This window comes from Hydra vulgaris, chromosome 13 (assembly GCF_038396675.1).
Source record: "Hydra vulgaris chromosome 13, alternate assembly HydraT2T_AEP".
NCBI classification, from domain to species: Eukaryota; Metazoa; Cnidaria; class Hydrozoa; order Anthoathecata; family Hydridae; genus Hydra; species Hydra vulgaris.
In genome coordinates, this window is record NC_088932.1 from 50,840,373 (window position 1) to 50,862,500 (window position 22,128).

A 22,128-nucleotide genomic window follows, 5' to 3' on the forward strand; every position below is an offset into this window, starting at 1 on the left:
ATGATTACACATGTTGACATTAATTGCATTGACAGCTTCGCATCGTCCATGTCAGTTGACACCACAACTGACATGGACGATGCGGTAGAATATCCTGTAGAGTTTTTGAATTCCTTAGAACGAAGTGGCATGCCATCCCACCAACTTAAATTTAAAGTCGGCGCACCAATTATTCTTTTACGCAACTTGGATGCACCAAAACTGTGCAATGGAACTCGACTTGGCATCAAAAAGACCATGCCGCATGTAAATGAAGCTACAATTCTAGCAGGTTGTGCAAAAGGTGAAGATGTCTTTATTCCAAGAATCCCACTCATTCACGATGACAAGAATTCTCCTTTGCACTTTAAGCGCCTGCAGTTTCCAGTCCGAGTCTCTTTTGCAATGACAATAAACAAGTCACAGGGTCAGTCTTTGCAGGTTGTTGGCATCAACCTAGAAAAACCATGCTTTTCTCATGGCCAACTCTATGTGGCCTGTTCAAGAGTCGGATCACCTCAAAATCTCTACATATTTGCTCCAGAAAATAATACAGTCAATGTTGTGTATCAGAATGCCCTCCAGTAACAAGAGATTGTACCTGTAGTATTTGGTTACTTTGTTAACCTTCATATGTTTCTGTTCAGAATAAATAAGGATTTCATTTAATTAAGTTTAAACAACTTAACTCACATTAAACACAATGAAATTTGGAAAAAATAAATTCGGTCAAATTTAAGATTGCAGAAACCCGCGCGAAGCGCCGGGTAATCCAACTAGTATTGTATAATATTTATTTTTTATTTGTATTTTCAGGACTTGAAGCTCATTAAAATGCAAAATTTGTAATTAAAATGTAAAAGTCTGTGTAAAATTTCATATCGATTTGACAAACACCACTCCTCTAATCTTTTCCAGAAAATAAAAAAATTGTACAATAGCGAAAAATGCAAATAAAATTAAAATAGCATACACGCTTACCTATGTTAATAATAAACCTAACCAACGTTCTTCTTTTAAACTATGCTATTTTAACATAGTTTTAAAGAACAACGTTAAATGTTTGAATACTTAGGTTTGGTAAAATTTACTAAAAAATCCCGTATTTTGACGTTTCTATGAACGTTGCTAGGGTAAACAAGATCAACCTGCTAAAACAATTTTGTTTTTTTTTTAGGTATTTTTATTTTTTTGTAAGAAGTTATATATTTTTTGAAATCTACTATAGTTAAAGTTTAAAACTTTACCGATAGTAGATTAGGCAGCTTTTAAAAAGTTTATTTTTTTTTTTTTTTTTTTTTTAAAATAACTTTTAAGGGGCCATGCCACCTCCAGTGGTATAACCCCTTAAAAATTATTTAGCCTTAAGGTGGTATAGCCCCTGAAAGATTATATTGGAACTGAAACCTTATGACAATATATAAATTGACCAAATGATAGACCATGCTAAACGAAATAGAATTGTAAAATTGCATGTAGCACTTCACGGAACATCAATATTATTTTTCATGTAGCACTACACGGAACATCAATATTATTTTATTAGCCATTTTTCATTGCTGAAACTGAAAACTGAAAACTGAAACTGAAATATCTCAAAATCAACAATGTTTAATAACTTTCTTTTAGCATGATACATCCTATAAAAACACCCTATTGCTAAAAATTTGACTAAACACTGATGACAAGAAATTAAAAAAACACTGATGACAACAAATTAAAAAAAAAAGTTAGCAAAAAAGTTTTATTTTTAAAATTAAACAAGATAAAACAGAGCCAATAAGATAATGAAAATATAGATAGTATTATGAATAAAATAAAGTAGAGACAAATTGATGTACTTGTTTTGATAACCTCTTTTCAAGTAAAAAAAATTTATATATTTGAGGATCATTTAAGGATCAATTTAAAGTTATAACTGTTGCTATGTCAGTTGTTAGGGACCCGTAAATTCTTTAGTAAATTTAAAAAATGGTCTTCAGATTAAAATTATCTAATTAATTTTGAATAAAAAAAGATGATCTTTTCGTATAGACTTTAAATTATTACCATTATCCAATGGATCCATTCGGAACTCCGTCTCGTCGGATTTTTCTCGTTTTTTCGGAGTTTCGGAGTTCGAGAGAAATCGAGAAACCTCGACGGAACTTCGACAATGTTTTTAGAAAATATCAATTTTTACTCGTAAAATAATTAAACTCTTATTTTATTTCTACGCTGCTTTTACAATAGTTCATGTTGTTTTCAAAATATAAGTGTTCTCTTTGTTCAATATCAACACTAATGTACATCACAAAGCAATTAGTAATGCACAGTGGGCCAGGTGGTGGTGGTGGAAAAAACCTCAAAAAAAAAAGCTTATTCTATTCAAAATAGCAACCAGACAATCTCTAATGGACTTATTATAAAAGGACAAAAATAGACTTCGACAAAGCACTAATTGCAACAATTTTAATTACAACTATCAAAAATGAATTGTCTATAAAAAATGTTTGTCTTTCTAGACAATCATTTTAAAAACGGACACTAAATGAACAATCTCGATTTTTTAATGAGGTATAGAAGATCTATTTAATATATAATTTGGACTTATAACGAGTAATTAAATTTTCACTGCAGCATCGTTTCAAAAACTGAAAACGAGCACAAAATTAAAAATACAATTTTTCTAACAGAAGTTCATTTTTTAATTTTTTGTCCAGCGTGTGCTGTTGATTAAAAAGTTAATGTTTATTTAAAAACCTCAAAATGGACTATTTTGTGCTCAATTGAAGTTCATTAATTACTCAGTTCAGTTGTTTTTCAATTCTCAGTGAATGTGCGTGAAAATTTATTTTTAAAATGCCCTCTCCAGTTTGGGATTACTTCAAAAAAGTTGAAGGTAAGTTTATCATTTAAAAAATTTTCCTTAGTCACTAAAATCTTTATCACCTTCAATAAAATTATTTTAAAAATATGTGATCAAGGAGTTGTCCTTTATAAAATGTGGATTAGTAAGTAGATTATTCCAATAGGTGTTAAAATTTATTTAGGTTTGTGAATAAAACAATAGTGAAAAAGAAAAATGTTTTTTACTTTCATTTTATTGATGAATATGTACGCAAGTTTTAAACAATAATTAATCATGGGCAATGATCGTCATTTGGAGTTTTGATGTCATTTCAATATTTTTTTAATATTATAAATTTACTACATAACAATCTTCAAATAATACGGTAATGAAAGATTTCTGGTTTTATGAAATCAAGTAAATTTAGACAAAATCATAGACACCAAATAGACAAAAAATTATGCTTTGTAGACTTATGAAGTGAAAATTATTTTTTAACTGAGCAATCTTAGGACACCATCAAAAATTTGATAGACACAACAAGGACAAAAAATTAAACATTTGTTGTGTCCATTACAACATACAGAATATGTCTGTGTTGTAAGTCTATCCATAGACTAGTCTGGTTACTAATTCAAAACCATATAACAAAATATTCTCGTACTTTTCCATTGTACTATTTCCAAAACTCTTGTGATTATATTAGTATCTTTTTAATAATAGAAGTCTTTAAATCCACAAAAATCAGTTGTGGTATAATAAAATGTAATGCATAATAAAATATCTTTTTTTGTCAAAAAAACAAGAATTTTATAATTTTTATAAACAGTAACTTTTAAAATATAATGCGTGTGTGATATTAGTTAATGTATTTTAACTATTTAATAGTTTACCTTAACAAACAAAAAAATTTTAATTCAAGATCATTATTTATAATATATACAAAAACTGGTCTTAACATAACGAGGTAAGTTTTAAACATATACATTTTTTTTACAATAATGTTGTATATCGTATGATCAAAATATAACTTTGTCCACCATAAGTCTAATATTCGGCCCACTGTGCATTGTGGTGAAATTGTGTAATAAAATGTTATCACTGATAACAAATAATAATTTTTATTATTTCATTAATACTTACCTATTAGAATAAATAACTTAATTAATAACTTAAAATGTGATAACTTATCACAATTAAAATAAAATTAAAAATAAATATCTGTCACAGTCAAATTGATAATTTTTCTTTTATAGAGAACAATGCTTTCGGAAGCGTGGAAATACTTAGATAAAGTTGTGGTAAATGATAAGGAGATTGCAAAAAATGCCATAAAAGAATCCCTTGTCCAGGAAGCAGCACAAACGACCTAATTGGTCACGTCAAAAGTTGCGAGAAAATAGATTTAAAACCATCCAGTTCCAGACCAGTTTTGACTAAGATGTCGTTAAACTATCTTCTTGCCAAGTTGACAGCTCTTGATGGATGTTCGATTAGGTTCATAACTCAATCTGAAATACTTAGAATGTCTTTTGAAAATTATGGGCATAGTTTGCCCAAGTCAGCGTTCACAATTTCAGAAAAAATTAAGATGTTTCATGCTGAAGCCAAATGTTTAATGATCGCTAAATTGGCTACATTGAAAGCAAAAGGAGAAAAATTTGGACTAACAGGTGACAAAGGGTGTAGCAATAGAGGTAGAAGATACTACAATTTAAGTGTTCATTGCGACCGAACATATTGTTTAGGAATGGTAAGATTGCCAACTCCTAGTTCTGCCGAAACATTAAACGTTTTGATAATGCAAAAATTAAAAGAATTCGGTATAGATGTTGAAGATGTTGCAGGTAAAACCACGGATGGCTGTAGCTGGATGGTGAAATTGGGTACCATATTTAAGTTTCCACATCAAATCTGCCAGAATTATTAAATTCATTTGAGTGTTTGTGATTTGATATACGCTAAAAAGGTTGTCGCGAAATTGTTAACAAAGAAACTGAATCGGATATTGAAACAGAAACGGAAACTGATAGAGAGACTGAAGGAGAGTTTCTTATTGAATATTCAGAGAATGAGATTGAATATGAAGAAAATATCGAAAAAAATCTACAGAAACTTCGAATATTAATTAAGTTTTTAAAATATTCATCGTTTCGATATGAAGTTCTTAAAAGAATAATACACAAAATTTACGGATCTTCGCATGACAAAGGACTGTTGCTCGACAACAGTCGAAACAAAACACTCAAACAAGTCGAAACAAAACAACTCGAACAGTCGTAAAAAAAACACTCGAAGAACCAAACTGCTTAAACATGTTAGGTGAAATGGACTTGGATTTCTTAAAATCGCTGTCTGACTTATTGGAAGTCATTGCTTACGCTGCAGTTCACTTAGTAAAACCAAATACAACAATTTTGGAGTGTGACATCATTATGGAAACGTTAGTAAGGAAATTGAAGGTTGTAAAAACTAACATCAGTTCTAATTTTGCAGAGACGTTAATCTCCAGATACGAAAATCGTAAAAACATTATGTTGGTATCATTGAGTCGTTACTTGCACAGCCCCGATTTTTTTAAAAATAAAAACCACACATTTTTTTACGCTTCTAAAAAAGATATTCAAGTTTATGCTGCAAAATTATTTGATCAACTATTTGCAACAAAAGAAAATAGTCTCCAAACAAAATCAGATGATTGCGCTAAAAGCAAACAAGAAGAACCATCACAATCTTTTTTTGTCGAAATTCAAGAAGTTTTATATCAAAATCAATCAACAGCTAAAAAGCCAAAAAACTCAAGACCTTCACCGATCAGTTAATTAAAAATACGAATTAACTGGTTTGAAATCAGAAGCAGTTTTGAAATTTGAACAAGCCATCCACAGAATTCAAGCAACTTCATCGGAAGCAGAAAGAGTTTTCTCCTCGTCTTCCAGATTTGTCACTAAGTTTCGTAGTTCGCTTTCTGATGAAATGATAGATGTTTTCATCTAATAAAATATTATTTTAAAAGATCTTCAGAACAAATACTTTTTTTAAATTTTTCTTTATTTTTTACTGTAGGTACCCCAAGAAGTCTTTATTACAGAGCACCGCGTAAGGCCATTTAACTGAAAGTTCACGCCTTCTTCCTAACCGATGCCGGTTAGAAAGCCATTTATTAGATTTAACTTGTTCGTTAAAAGATTGTGATAAGAAAGATATTTAAGTACTAAGAAATATAAAAAATTAATTTTTTAAAAATTTATTATTAATTGTAAATCGAAATATGTAAAATTAAAAAAAATAAATGTAAGAACAATGTTTAATTATCAACTAGATAGTTTAATTTTTTAATTTGTAACAAAGTTTTATCGAAACTCCGATTTTTTCTCGACTCCGACGGAGTTTTTTCTCGATTTTTCTCGACTCCGTTTTTTCTCAATTTTGGATCCTTTTCCATTATCAAAAATGATCTTTTTGCTTCTAAAATATTCAAGAAAATGATTCAATAGAACTGCCCGAATAATTAAAATCAGTAAACATTATGCACCTTTTTTCCAGTTCACGTTAATTGTTATTATTTCATTTAACACTTAATGTAATTTACAAGGTAAAAAAAAAAAATAATAAAGTTATTTTTGGGGATTTTGACTTTAGAACTTTTTCTTCCAGAATTTGTTTAAATATTCCTTTTTGGTTATTGCATACTTCAAAGTTTGTTCAACTTCGGAGGGAATTTCACTTTTAGAAAGTGCTATTTTCACCTTCTTTTTATTTTGAATTAAATTTTGAAATTTTAACATCTGTTATTGGCATAGGTTCTGGATATCATCAACAAACGAATGTTGAAATAAAGGGTGTTTCAGTTGTAAAAAGATAATGCAGTTGATTTATTATTAAGAAGACGAACAAAAGAAGGAACAAATTTAATTTATTTTGTTGAATACTTTTTAAATGATTATTCCAGTTTTATTAGTAAAATTAAAACTCTTCCCATGATGATAGAAATTACAATAATAATTTTATTTATAGAATAAACCACCTACTGGGCGACGGCCCCTCCAGTTGTCGACGTTTTGTTACTAAAAAATATGCTGAGCTGACACTAACTGAAGTGCTGAAATTTTATCTGAAAGTATCGTCTATCTTTTCTTTATATGTGAAGGAAATTATCGCAAACATACGATGCATACATAAACACATACGATGATTTGGAGCAAATAAAGTTCCGTTAATACCCTTAACTCTTTGGAATAATTTCCATAACTTTTTTCAGGTAACCACAAGAAACACATAACAAATCAAATGGAATTTAATTTTTTTCTTTTTCATGCTGACACGGAAATAGATGAGATGAGTGTACAAACCTTTAAATTCAAAACACTGAAAAGGGAAGAAGAGGTGTCGAAGACTGGAAGATATTTATTGTGTTTTCCAGTATTCGACAAAAAAAAAAAAAAAATTAAAATTAAAATTTACTATCATTACTTTATCGTATAATAGGGGTTCTGAACCGCTATAGATAATTTTATGTGTTTTGTGCCAGTGATTTATGTTTGAAACTGACACTTCTTCAAGTTATTGAATTTTATTCCAGTCTTTGAAATCACCGCATTCTAGTCATCGACTGAAAAAAATGATTCAACTTACTAGGGTTTTAAGAGAGTTACTTTAAAAAAATATTGGCTTCTTGAATGTTATGATTGCTATACAACAATTCCTTTTGGACAATTATTAATATTTTGTAAAGTTCTATTTGCACAATCATTAAAGATTGCAATAAAGTAATTCACTTGGAAATTAATTTCAGAACCTAGGAGTTCTCAAATGAAGATCTAAATGTTTTTATTATTATTGTTTTTATTATAATTATTTTATTATTAGTGTTGTTACGACTAATTAATAATTCAACTGTCGACTAAATCGACTAATATATTTTCTAAAGTCGACTAAAATTGACGAATACATTTTTGAAATCAACCAAGTCGACTAAAAGTTAATTTAGTCGAAGTATGGGAATATTTAATTATTTTGAAATAAATTGTAATAAAAATAATAAATTAATTTATATTCGCTTTCTTTTTATTAATATCATATCATTTAAATACTACTAGAGCAAAACAATATGAGAGAAGGGCCGCTCGGACAACGAGACAATTTATAACCAGACTTCAATGATTTAGGGACTGCCTTAAATACTTGCTATATATCAAAGCCTTTACAATTATATTTACAATGTGATTGTACAGATTACATTAAGATTTTGGAGCTTCACAATTTAATTTTACCCCAGGGCCCAGAGCCAGCTTGGAATAGCCGTGTATGAAAAACGAGGGGGGAAAGGGGTTTAAAATAATCTTATATTGCGTGGAGTTATTTGTGGACAACCCCTTAATGCAATTTGTGAGCAGGTGATTATTTTAGGAGACATTTTATCTTTATTTTACTTTCAATTTAATTAACTTTTTTTAGATTTAGAAGAATATAAACAGATTTAATAACAAAAAGAAAACTAGTATTGTTATCGACTTCGACTAAATCGACTAAAAGTCGACTAGTCGAAAGTCAAAATTAGTTGACTTTGAAAAATCGAGTTGTCGATTTAATTGACTATGTACTTTCTACTAAAAAAAAGACCATTTTTTTCAGCAAAAATATTTTACAATTATATTCTGTCTGAACTTCTGGCTCGGTGTTTACTCACCTTTAATTTATTTTATGTATGTTTGTGTTCTGTTTAAATCTCTGATCCAGTTTAATAACTAACTAGTGACTCCAACTATAAAACCTAGCCTAAAATTAATCTTAAGTATTTTGTTAGAAATAATGTTTTTCCTTATGCATTTCTAAAATATCTTTTTTAATGCTTTAAAGTAATGTTTACAGGAAGTAACTCCTTTTAACTACTTAAGGTCAGGTCAGGTTCAGGATCATCACGACCACCCTGCCTACTGATGTAATGTAACCCAGTATTACCTTTCCTATGCCCTGCTGCCTTGTAGTGTTTCCTTTTTAGACGAAGACAAGGAAAAACAAACTCTGAATTAAAAATCATATGCCTTGGGGCTCTTAATTGAATAAAGGCTAAAGAATGTGTCTCAATAAAAATACTCATCTTGGGCAGATGTTAACTGCATCCAGCTGCTGTCTTGTAGAAAGCCTCTAAGACAAAGACTGAAGGGTCAAGTAAAATAGTTCTGCTTACCTGCCTTAAGCCCCTTCTTTATTTATTAGACTGTTGAGATGTAAACCTGTTTTGCATTATTTCCTGCCGAGGATGATGAATGTTGGATCTTCTTGAGTCTTCTCATAGGTTTTTGCTTGTGCCTCCTTGATAGTTGTTAGACACGTGTTCCTTTTATTTCCTAATGAATTTACAGCTCTAAAACTTAGTTTAATGGTTCTGAAGCCTGCTGATAGTAAGGTTTTTTGAACACTGTGGTAGCTATCATAGAGGCTGATTTCATCAAGAGCTGTAAAATATCAAAGTATTAACAGTGCCATGTTGCGCGTGGATAGTGCCCCTGTAAATGCTTTTGATGCGCGTTGTCAAAGCAACAAAAGAAACCCTAAGTAATGACTTTGGATTAATTAACGGAATTAAGGCATCTGCATAGCTCACTGCTTTGGAGGCCTATCTAATGCTCTATCTAGGAATGAGTTCTCTTTAATCATGCCGAAGTTAACCCAAAATATTTAACATAAAAAACTCCACCACCACTTGCTTCAATTCTTTTTAAACTATTTATTTGGTGCTTGCCTGTGTCTTGTTTTCCTGCCAGCTGAAAAATGGTATCTGTGGTTCCAATTTTCAAAAACTTTTACTCTACGGCTGATTTGCTAACTGCTGTGACTGAAATATTTTATCGTGAATTAGATATAGGCGCTTACTAAAAAAAATTGAAGTAAGTAATAAGTATAGAATTGGTCGGTGTAGAATAGACTTACCAAAACCTGTATTTTATGGGTCTAATATATATTAATATTAATTACTTTGTTAAGATATATGAAATATATATATATATATATATATATATATATATATATATATATATATATATATATATATATATATATATATATATATACACAAAAAAACACAAATGAAATGTTTAACATATAACCTTAAAAATAAATAAAGAAACAGTGTTATTACCTTTACAGAAACCTCCACTTTGCTAAAGTGAAACCTTCGTAAGATGCCGTGTGAAGACTTGAGTGTTTTCCATTTGTAACGAAAGTGAACTTACAACGTAACAGACAATAATTTTAGCTTTACAGATCAGCGACACATATTGAGGCCATTATTTACAGCATACGAGTTCACGTTCGTCAGATTTGACAAACTATAAACCCAGTAGCAGCCAATGATATGAAGACATTACCTAGATATTGAACTTCGCCGTTTTTAGTGAAGCCAATTTAATATTACATAATGCGTTGGAAGCCATTATTATATCGAGCAAAAAGCTTTCAGCAATCATTATCAAGTGAAAGAAGATTGGTAATTTTAATGTCTAAACTAAGGTTGAAATTGAAGATGATTAGTTCATAGACGATAAATTTGGTGGCCAACAGCCAATATAAACTTGTGTTAGTCACAGAGGATTGTAGTCGCTGAAAAACTAAAACAAACGACTATTTTTATAGCCACAAATTAAAAAGTTTTTTAGTTTATTTGCATTTTGGGCTTTAAAAAAAAACATTGTGGTACATTTTAATCTTTTATATAATTATAAAAATGAACATTTATAAACCCGTGAATAATAGATACTGATTTGTTTGTTGTTTTAAACCAATTGATGACTTTCTTAGCACTTTACTAAAGTCTTAAGTAGAATACTTCTGGGCATATTTAAACATCAGGACTTTGAAATAATATTCACCTATTTTTCTATCAAGATGGCTTTATTTATTTCTAATAAATAAATTTATTTTTTAGCAATGAAATTCAATATATTTTCTTAAAAGTTTATTTGCAAACTTGAAACCTTCAAACTCTTGTAACTCAAACAAAGGTTTAAAAACTAAATATAATGCTTATAAGATAAACACACACAAATCATTTAGAGAATTTTAATCTAATTTAAGCATATAACAGGGATCTAGGAAAAAGTTTACCAGTTGTCATATAAAAAAGTATTAACCACATAATTAGCATCTTTGCAAAACTGGCATCGAAAGGGAACAACAGAATTTTAATTGGTACTGTGCCATCAAATGTAAGACTTTTGATACGAAGTTATTTCAAAGCCAATTTCAAAATGTTTCCAATAAAGCATGTTAAACCATTTGCTTTAACTTACAAATGATGGCCTTTGTAAATTTATATATAAATAGAAAAATACTTAAAATAGCTGCAGCATCGTTAGTCAAATAATTTTTAAAAAGGAAAGCATGTCTTGCAATTTTTTGCAGTAATGTTTTGAATTTTGTTAAACATTTTGTTTGCTGGTGATACCAATCTTATAGATAGCATTGAGAGGTTGGTTTGGTCAGTATTACCAGCAGTGCTTTCTGGCTGATAATGTGATAAATTATTTTCTTATCTACGTTTACAAATGCCAGGATAAACATAATTTTTTTTTTTTTTTAAATAAAAGATCAAATCTAGGCACTAGATTCTGGTGTTGTTGTATTGTTGAAAGTTTTATCTTGCATAGTTACATAAAATACAAAAATTTATGGCACAGCATTCAATTTTAAATCAGGTTTATGATGATGATCAACACTTGCAATATTTAAAGCAAATGATATCAGGAATATACTGCTTATATTTACAATTATATTTTCTGTTTCTGCCCGATTTAATAGGGACCGATTAAAATAGTAAACAAAAAAATATGCTTCGCTTGCAGTTTATATAAAAACCCGGAGTTAGACCTTTAGTTATTTATTACACGTCGTTGATAGCAGCCCGATTAACGTTCTTTGGGATGATTCAAAACAAGATTTTGAATACTTAATAAAACACAGACAAGAAAAGTTATTGTATATATTTGAATTGGTAATGAAAGATAATGACTTTTTAAGTCTGCGTTTTATTAAAAAGTCAAAGTCTTACTTTGGATCATCCAAAAGAACGTTAACGTAGCAGCCCACGTTTACTTTACAAAATACCTGTCACCTATAAGTTATAGAATTATCATTATAGTGTAACGATAATTCTATCCCGACCAAACGAAAGTTAAAATCATTAAACAAATAGTAATAAAATTCCACATATAATTTTTTTTTTGTTAGCAATGCCGCTTCATAGTTCACGCCTCCTTCCTTACCGATGGCGCTTGATCTCTTGCTTCTAAAGCAAGCGCTCTATCCACTGCGCCGCGGCCGCTATTGTTTAATTAAAGAAACAATTTGCTCATGAAACTTTATTAATATCTTTTAGATATTAATAAAGTTTCATAAAGTAGTAAAACGCTGCTAGGGAAAAAAAACATAAAAATCATATTTAGATCTTTTATTAGGCAGCCGTGGTGCAGTGGTTAGAACGCTTACTTTAGAAGCAAGAGATCAAGAGCTCAATGCGAGTGATGGGCATATTTCGCGTCATCAGTAAGGAAGGAGGCGTGAACTTTCTAGTTAAATGCTTTGCCGTTGTGCTTTGTAACAATACCGATAGGTCTTCATAAGGAACAAAATATTTAAAAAATAATAATTATCATTAATATGACTTCAAAACGTTAAAAAAGTTACATAAGTTTTCGAATACAGAGTTAAATTTTACGTATAGCGAATCGAAAAACCAACAAATAATTTTTTCACAACGTCTTGATCAATAGTTTTTATTTATATTTTCGTTTTTTAAATTTTACAGATAACTTTTTTACATTCAAAAACGTTATTATCTGTAAAATGCGTTAATTTTGTGCATGAAAAGAATGGCAATATAAAAACTTATGACAAAAGTAATAATATGTTAAAAACATGCTACCGTAATAAATTTTCTTAAATAATATAACTACCGTAATACTGACAAAAAAAAAGTATAATCTAATTGTATCTACATGAGTTATTTTTTAAACAAAAGTTTTTCAGTTTTGTTTTTATTCACCCACGTTCTTCCTATTTACCCCCAAATCATTTTTAATAAAGTATTGTAAATATGTTCAATTTTTATACATGAAATGTGTATTATTCAGACCATGAAGTTTTGTATTTACGATTTAATGTTTTGATTTACTGTTAAACTTTTTTGTTTACAGTTAAATGAGCTATGTGTGCGCGTGTTGCTTAATCAGTCTGCGACTTTGTTACTTTCAAACTCCGACAGCCTCGAATATAACATTTTTCCGTCTAAAACTTGAATTTTTGTACAACTTTTATAGATGTAAAATGATTTATTAGATAAAAATAAATTTTAAACAATTCATAAAATGATGACTGTATATACGTTATGGTTTGCATGGTTAGGTTAGTTTTTAAGAGATTTTTTATAACGTTTATAAACTGACTTTTAGTACAAAATATTTTACTACTTGGATTTTTTTTAATTTAACAACAGCTAAATAAACTCTCTTTATCAAAATTACTGTACAAGATGTGCATGCGAATATAATTAAAATGGCTTCCAAATATACTTTGTTAGCCAATAGCGCTAAATCAAACACTTAATAAATAACTGTGTTGTACCAAACACAGTGCACCACGTTGTTTTGTTTTTTATTAGTTTTTTTGAATTTACTTGCCGAACGCCACAATTGTAAAAATGATAAACAAAATCTGAAGTCTGAAGAGTAGAGAGTGACATGGGGACGGGTTTTTGTCCCCATCCCCACCACGTTCATCTAATTATGTCCCCATCCCCACCCCGCTATCGCAGAGATAGTCCCCATCCCCACCCCATTACCACAGATGTTGTCCCTATCACCACTTCATTCCCGCATTCCTTTTAGGTTTCCCTGCACTGTCCCCTCAAGCAAAATTATTATTTCTATCAAATACTATAACATGCTGTAATATTCCTTTTAATACTAATATACATTTTCATTTTTTTTAAACATTTTATAACACATACAGAAGATAAATATAAATGTATTAATAAAAATGTAGAAGACAAAATACATTTTAGAAAACATAAATATGTGTTTTACTATAATACTTGAAAAGTATTATAATAAAAATGCATACTTGAAAAACTTCTAGTCCTATCATCTTTATATCTAATCCAGGCCTTTATGTGAGCCTTTAAGCCACTAGTGTCTTCACGAGATTTCCACTTTAAAAGTGAATTACAATTTATACATTTAACATGTAAAGCAAACATGCCGTCGACTTCAACCTTTTAAAAATTAGGCCAGACATCACTTGTTCCAGAATTTTGAATAAAAGTTATTTTAGTTGATTTTGAAATTATTAGTTTTTCTATGTCTCGTTTGTCCAAACGCAAAGAAGTCATATTGAAAATTAATTTTTGAAACATGTATGAAAAAAGTCATTACATTTACCACGGTATTACTGCGGTATTACTGTTACTTATGGATATAAGTCCATAAAAAACTAAAGTATAAAATCTTGGAATAACCTTCCCTATGACCTAAAAGCTCTCCATTCAATCTATGTTTTTAAGAGTAACCTATTCCATTAATTGCTAATCAAATACAGTTTATAAATCCAAAGATATGTGTATCTATGTATAAGTGTTTGTGATAAGCGCATGAGAATAAGTGTGAGTGCATATGTATGTATGTGTATATGTATAGATGGATGTGTATGTGTGTATGTGTATGTTTGTATATATTTACATGTGTATATATATGTGTGCGTGTGTGACCTCAAACACTTTCAGGTCGACAGTTAGGTCAGCATTGCCGAATGCTGACCCTAGTTCCAAGGGTTGACATGTATATATATATATGCGTATATGTGTGTATGTGTATGTAATGTATACATATATAATACACATATATAATATTATTAAATGTATGTATATGTATTTATTTTTGTATATGTGTATGTATGTATGTATGTATGTATGTATGTATGTATGTATGTATGTATGTATGTATGTATGTATGTATGTATGTATGTATGTATGTATGTATGTGGTTATGTATCTGTGCGTATGTATATGTACGTGTGTGTATATACGTATATTTGTGTATAGCATATATGAATTTACATTCATGTGTGTATATTATGTATGAATACAATTACTGTATACATAACTATTGAATACAGGAAGATATAAGTATGTGTTAATATGTATTCGTGAACGTAAGTGTGTATGTGTGTTTGTATGTATGTATTTGTATGTGTCTATATATGTGTGTATGTAACATAATGTGTGTATGAACATAATTTTAAATTCTGATATTTTCATAATTACTGTCGTGTAAGGTTTTTATATAATCAACGTTATTAATATTATATTTGATTATTTATTTGAGTTTATAAATCACAGTATAATATAAATCACATTAATAAAATATGATAATGATATAAATCCGATAATATATCCGATTTTAAATGCCTCTTTTAAACTAAAATTCAATTATATAAAATATGTCTCAGAATTTATCAATTTATCAATTTTTGTTTGTTTGTTTTTTCATTATTTCAGTTATGGTGTTTCCTCTAATCTTAAAAGTTATTGGTGAAATCTTAGTTTTTCAACATTTTACTTAACTATTAATGAGTTGTTATTTATTTTACTTTTAATTAAGTTGGTTTAAAAATATACATATATAAAACGGTTCTTTTTTTAAATTAAGTACTCTTGAATTTTTTGTTCTTTATTTAAATATTTCTTTATTACAAATTGTTATAAATTTTATTTTCATATTCTTCAACAAATACTTTGTATAATGTACGTATATAGTGTGGCTCTTGAAAATACTCTTGCTCTTTAATTAATTTATTTTTTGTTTTTCTTTTTTACTTTTCTTTCATTTTTTCTTGTTTACTCAATTACTACTCTTAACATGAATATTGTTCTTGAAGTATTTCTTAAACTAATTGTTATTTATTTTTACATTTATAATTTTTAATAAATAGTTTGTAAAGTAAAAATATATTATCCGGCTATTTTAAATACGTACGATTGGGGCTCGGCGATAAGACAAAATAATATCTTCTACTTGCCCCGCCAGTTTTTTTTTTATTTATAAACCTTGTAAATTGTAAAAGTTATTAAGCGGCAAAATAAATAAATAAAAATAAAAAAATATTTATATATATATAAATCACAATAATAAAATGTGTATTTGTGTGACTAATACTAAATCACTTTTATTCTTTTTATAATTATTGTAATTATTTTTATTATTATCATTATACTCTTATCATTGTATTGTTAGTATTGTCACTACTACCACTCTTACTATTACTATTATTAGTATTTTACTCCTTTAACTTTTAAGGTTCGTTTTGTTACAGCTGTGGACGATTACTATTACTATTAGCATTAACAATATATTTAGTAGCGTTTATTTGCAAGGTTTTTACCTAAGATTAGTACATGTCCCCATTACCACGGTGTTACCGCAAACGTCGTCCCTATTACCGCGGTATTACCCTCACTTATTTTAAAACTACCCCCATTACCGTCCCCATGTCACTGTCTACTGAAGAGTACATATAATATATAAAAAGTGTATATAAATTTGTGTGTTTATATATATATATATATATATATATATATATATATATATATATATATATACATTTAAAATTAAAATTTTTTACTAAGTTAAACAAGTAGTATGTCACCGTAAATGATGTATTTTATATAATGCAACTGTATATATAAATTTCACCTTACTAATAAGATGTTGTTAAAATATTATATATATATATATATATATATATATATATATATATATATATATATATATATATATATATATATATATATATATATATATATATATATATATATACATATCCCAAATTTAATAAATGTCTTAATTTTCTCTTATGGGGAGAAGTTTACGAAAAAATGTATACTTACGGGACAAATTATTTACAGTGCCATTTTTGTGTACCCGTTAATATTCTTTTTCCGTTTTCTACGTTTTTTTAAAAATGTCCCCTAAAGCCATTTTTTATTAAAAGTACACGCTTCGACTGACAAATAGGTAGAACATGCAACATTGACTAAGGGTTTGGGCAAGGTTAAGGTTATGATTATGTTTAAATATTGTTATATTTCTGTAAAATACTATTTTTTGTAAACAAATGGAAAAAAAAAGGAAATATTGTATATAATAATTAAATAAAAATAACAAAAATAGATGTAAAAATCATATTTTTTATAGTAAATATTAAATTTAATTATGGATAAATAAAAAATTGTGTGTGTATAGGGGGCGGCCAAACTATTAGCTGCACTTGCAAAAGTTATCATATTAACCATTATAAGGTCTTTTACGTATTCTTATAATAAATGTTTATATTAATATTAGTGCTAGCACTAATATTAGTAGAAAGCGTAGCATGCTACAAGCTTAAATAAGTATTTTTCTTTAAATAGTAAAACACTATTTTAAACACTATTCTTGGCCTACTATATTAAACCAAGGAGTTATAATAGACTAGCTGAGAATGAAGCCGAAAATTGTTTTAAATTGTGGTACAGTCTTAACTGTATAGTTATTCCAACGTTAAGTCAAAATGGCTCCTTTGTGTTAAAATGAGAAAATTTTAAAATGTAGTTTGTTACCTTTGAAAGCTGTAATCAAAAGTAGATTACTCTTTTAAAAGATGAAAGGATAAGTTGTTAAAAGCTGTTCGAATTATCAAGAAGTAATCGTTTTTTGAATACCTAAATACTAGGTATAACTTACTCCAGAAGTGATTCTACAAATAAAATAAGGAGGGCGCGGGTGGGGGGGGGGGAGAGGATTCCTTAAAAGTAACCCGACTGGTTCCTTAGAAAAAAATTAAAATGTGTTAAATACCTGATTAGCTGATTATATTTGTCAAAAAAAAAAAAAAAAAAAAAAATTAAAAATTACCACTCACTCCACCCTAAAATCGCCTCACTCCAGCTATAACTCAAAGTTTTAGACAATTCTACTTCATGTTTAAAACAAAACTAAATTTAAATGAAGGGATATAAAGTACCTTTTTGTAAATCCAGCAAAAATATTCTTATCTAAATAATTCTTATCTAGACATTTATTAATTTAATTGTAATCTAAGAATTTTTTATCGTTTTAAAAAACAAAACATAAAAAAACTAACAATAAACTATTTCTAAACGTAAAGCGTTTAGAAATATATTTTTTATAAATAATATTTTTAATAATATTAATTATTATTTTATTGATATTTTATATTAAGTAATATTTTTTATTAATATTTTATATGATGTTTATAAATAATATTTCTTTTAAATAATATTTTTTATTTGGAATGGATTGATTCCTTGTGACGTTTTAAAGCAATAAAATAGGATAGTTTTTTTTAAAAGTGGAATGTGATTACTTATTGCTAATTTAAACTATGATAATTATGCAATATTTAATTGAAAATTATACCACTGTTCCTTGAAAAATGACGTATTTTTACTCCGTTCTCACTCCAGCTATAACTCTTTGATTACACGACCGTGTATTTTACATTTTAGAGGCCGACTTATAAAAAAAGATGGCTGCGCAACTCTAGAGAAAACGCATTATTATTTCTCATCTGGATTATCATTATATTATCTGGACTAAATAGATAGTATAAATATAATATTACGAATAAAAAAGCATTCACAACTAAACAAATACACAAATAAACACAACTGACACTTTATGCTTTCATAATAGCAATTCATAAATATATATATTTATGTATATATATATATATACATATATATATATATATATATATATATATATATATATATATATATATATATATATATATATATATATATGTATATATATATACATATATATGTAATGTAAATATATATGTAATTTTTCTTTCTGTATATATATATATTTACATATATATATGTATATACATATTTATATATATATATATATATATATATATATATATATATATATATATATATATAATTATGTTATTCTTCTGTTATTTTTCTGTTATATATATTATTATGTTATTTTTCTCTCTGTCTACTTTTAAAATCTTTAACAGCATCTTTTTGTATAATGGCATTGATTATCTTCTGCTCTTTCGACCTATCTATTCTTTCTATCTTTTTCTTTGTTAAAAAAGACATTAATTATAATTTTAGAAGCAAATTTAAACCCCCATTCTTTCTGTAAATTGCAAGAAAAGTAAACTGTTGAAAAGTATTTCAATAAAAGAAAGGTTGATTCTTGGGCGCCCGCAGGAGTTTTTAAAAAAAAAAACTTAAGTATGTTCATACCTATGCCAAATGAGGAGGCTTTGCAACAATTTGATATGGCGGAGTCCTGGGAACAAAAAAGCTCAAAAACGCTTGCATCCCCCCTGCCCAAACATGTGGGCACTGATGTAGTAAAATTTTCAACTTAACTATCTTAAACTAAATTTAGATTTATCAACAGATTTTAAATTTCGTTGAAAAATATTGTAAATTACAAAAGTTATGACCATGCAAAATTTACATGTCCCTCATTTTTTTAGAGGGGTGGGGGTGGGGTGGGGGCAGGGAAAGGGTTGGGAGGTGGGTTGGAAAATTTGCATGGTCATAAAATTGTAATTTGCAATATTTTTCTACGAAATCTAAAATCTGTCAATAAATTTAAATTTACTTTAAGATAGTTAAGTTGAAAATTTTACTACATCAGTGCCCTCACGTTTGGGCAGGGGTAAGCGTTTTTGGGCTTTTTTGTTCCCAGGCCTTCGCCATCCTAAATTTTTGCAAGGCCTCCAAACTTAAGTATGTGCATACCTATGCATTTAGCATAGGTATGAACATACTTAAGTTTGAAGTTCGCACAATGTGTGAAAGTGTCCTATCTGAAACATCAAAAAATCCTACGGGCGCCGATGGGTTGATACATCTTTGACATTCGCACCTTGTTTAGTAATTAAATTTGAAAGATTATCTAACACTACAAAACATCCATTTGTGAAATCCTTGTAAAAGCGAAAGGTACAGTAAGACCACCTCATGCAAGTATTTGTAAATATGGAGAAATATTTATATTGCTTGCATCTGTAGCAAGCATAGACTTGCAATTGTTGCGTTTGCTCCTTTTTATCAATTTCTTTGCTATATTACTAGCAATTGTTGTTGCGTCTTCTGTTTCAGGTGAAAAACTTAATTCAGAGATCTCATTTAAGTATAAATATAATGTTATTAGTATTACATTATTAATTGGGTTATCATAATTGTTCTTTAAATCTTTCTCCTAAAAATTTACGTTCTCCTTTATTAAAGTTCAACATGCTAAAATAACTTCTGAATGTTTAACTTCTAGTAAGCTTACTAGAAATTACCCACCACTCATCTGTTGATATTGAGAAAATCTACGCTCTGTAAGGTCACTTTGAAGTCGTGAAGTTAGCACATAGAAATATCCTTTTTCAATAAGCTTATCTATAAGCATTGCTTGAGAACGCAAAGTTGTAATAAGATCAGATGATTGTTTAAAAAAAAATGGCTGTCAAAGTTCAATCCAATTAGGTAGTTGCCGAAAAAAGTTATTTTACCATCATCAAAAAAAGATGCGTTAGCAAGTTTATTAGGAATGTTTTGTTTTGAGTTTGTAACAATCCACCATTTTCGAAAAATGCATAAAAACGTCTTAAAAATGTCATTTCGTTCTGAAAAATAACTGTTAAAATTGTTGTTTCATCAAAAATCGACAATGCAAGAGAATTTTGCAATGTTTGTTTATTTATCAGGATGATAAATAAACAAACAATGTTTGACTGAATACCAAAATTGGAATAAAGTAAACAAAGTGCATTTACATTCGCTTGATGATTGTCAGTAACAACTCCTCAAATTTTAAAACCAGATAGAGATTGAGAACTAGTATAATCTGATATTTGATATAAGGTATATAAGGAATAGATTTCTTTAAAACTAACAGTCATAAATGCAACAACTTTGTTTTCCTTTGTACTGAGTGCCATTGTCATCTGCACTTACACAGACAAAACTACAAAAATGTGCCTGTTTCTGATGATAACCATGCAAAATTTACATCCATCCTCTTTTTTTTTTTTTTGGGGGGGGGGGGGGTGTCGGCTTGTTTCTAAAGATAAAATTCATCAATAATTAGTATTATGTTTTCATGCATTGAACCTTTCCTACAAAATGTTTTTACAGCCTTTATTGCATCAATTCCACCTTGCTTTATGTTTCCAGATTTCCTTAGAAAGTTCTGTATCATTTTTATACCTGGTTGCGTTAAATGATTTAAGCTGGTTTGCAAATCTTAGCTTGAATGCGTTTTCACTAATACCGATGTAAGATTTTTCAGTAAGACTAGGATTAGGTGATGCTAAAGTGGCTTGTATACAATATTTTTTGAAAGACATTGGTTGTTTAACGGGCATACGGTTTTCTTAATGCAGTTGCAATTTATATCATTAGCGGTGAGTTTGTTGCGCAAAATTTGTTGGTTGTGTGTATTAATAGTTAATCGAATATTTGGTAATGCATCTTTATAAATAGGTGCAGTCTTTTGGAAAATTTTTTCTCTTGAAAAATTGGAAGATAATCTATGTTCAATTGAGGTTGGTAATTGTTTTAAAATGCTTGGTGGATGGTTGGAACAAGCTTGGATATAATTTAACGTACTATCAGGTTTATGGTTAGGTTGAAAAGTGTAGTTATTAGGATTAAATGTAACAACAAGGTAATTAACAACTTTCATATTAGATTGAATAGAAATACAGAACAAAAAAACCATTTTTGGACCGCTTCCAAACTTAGATTTTTTATAAAATTGCGAAATCTGGAAGAGAAGAAAAATACCAACTAACTCGCACACTTTCGCTCCATCAAATGCACCCATGGTAACATCAAACAAACCGCTCGATTTTTTAATCCAAACTTGTTTATTGGTAAATGATAAAGACTTACGCGTGTGGAAGATTAAAGATTTATGATCAGCATCAATGGAAACGTATCGTTCTGCAAAGTTTACGGAGTCGATAAGTAGCTTTTCATTAATAGAAGGGTAAAAGTCAACGATGTCTGAAATAAGGAATCTATAAAAAAGTTTGTCATTGATGTTTTTGAACTAATTTATTATATTTTGTGTACTATTCCACTGAATTATATATATATATATATATATATATATATATATATATATATATATATATATATATATATATATATATATACATAATATATATATATATATATATATATATATATATATATATATATATATATATATATATATATATATATATATATA

At 28.5% G+C, this 22,128-nt stretch overlaps 2 protein-coding genes across 4 annotated transcripts in view; both read left to right on the forward strand.

Annotated features, from left to right (window-relative positions):
* On the forward strand, positions 1-567 carry LOC136089986 (uncharacterized). Its single transcript, XM_065816090.1, has one exon. It carries the CDS (start codon positions 1-3, stop codon positions 565-567), a length of 567 nt encoding a protein of 188 aa, XP_065672162.1.
* A 12,469-nt stretch (positions 568-13,036) lies between these two features.
* The window catches only part of LOC105845300 (uncharacterized), a 211,880-nt gene continuing 202,788 nt past the window's right edge, over positions 13,037-22,128 (forward strand). For 2 of the 3 annotated variants that reach the window (XM_065816631.1, XM_065816630.1), the window contains exon 1: positions 13,075-13,210. In XM_065816631.1, coding sequence (XP_065672703.1) covers positions 13,174-13,210 — 37 coding nt within the window. In that variant the 5' untranslated portion in view covers positions 13,075-13,173. Of the gene's footprint in view, positions 13,211-22,128 lie in introns of all 3 variants that reach the window. The other variant, XM_065816628.1, reaches the window with a different exon arrangement.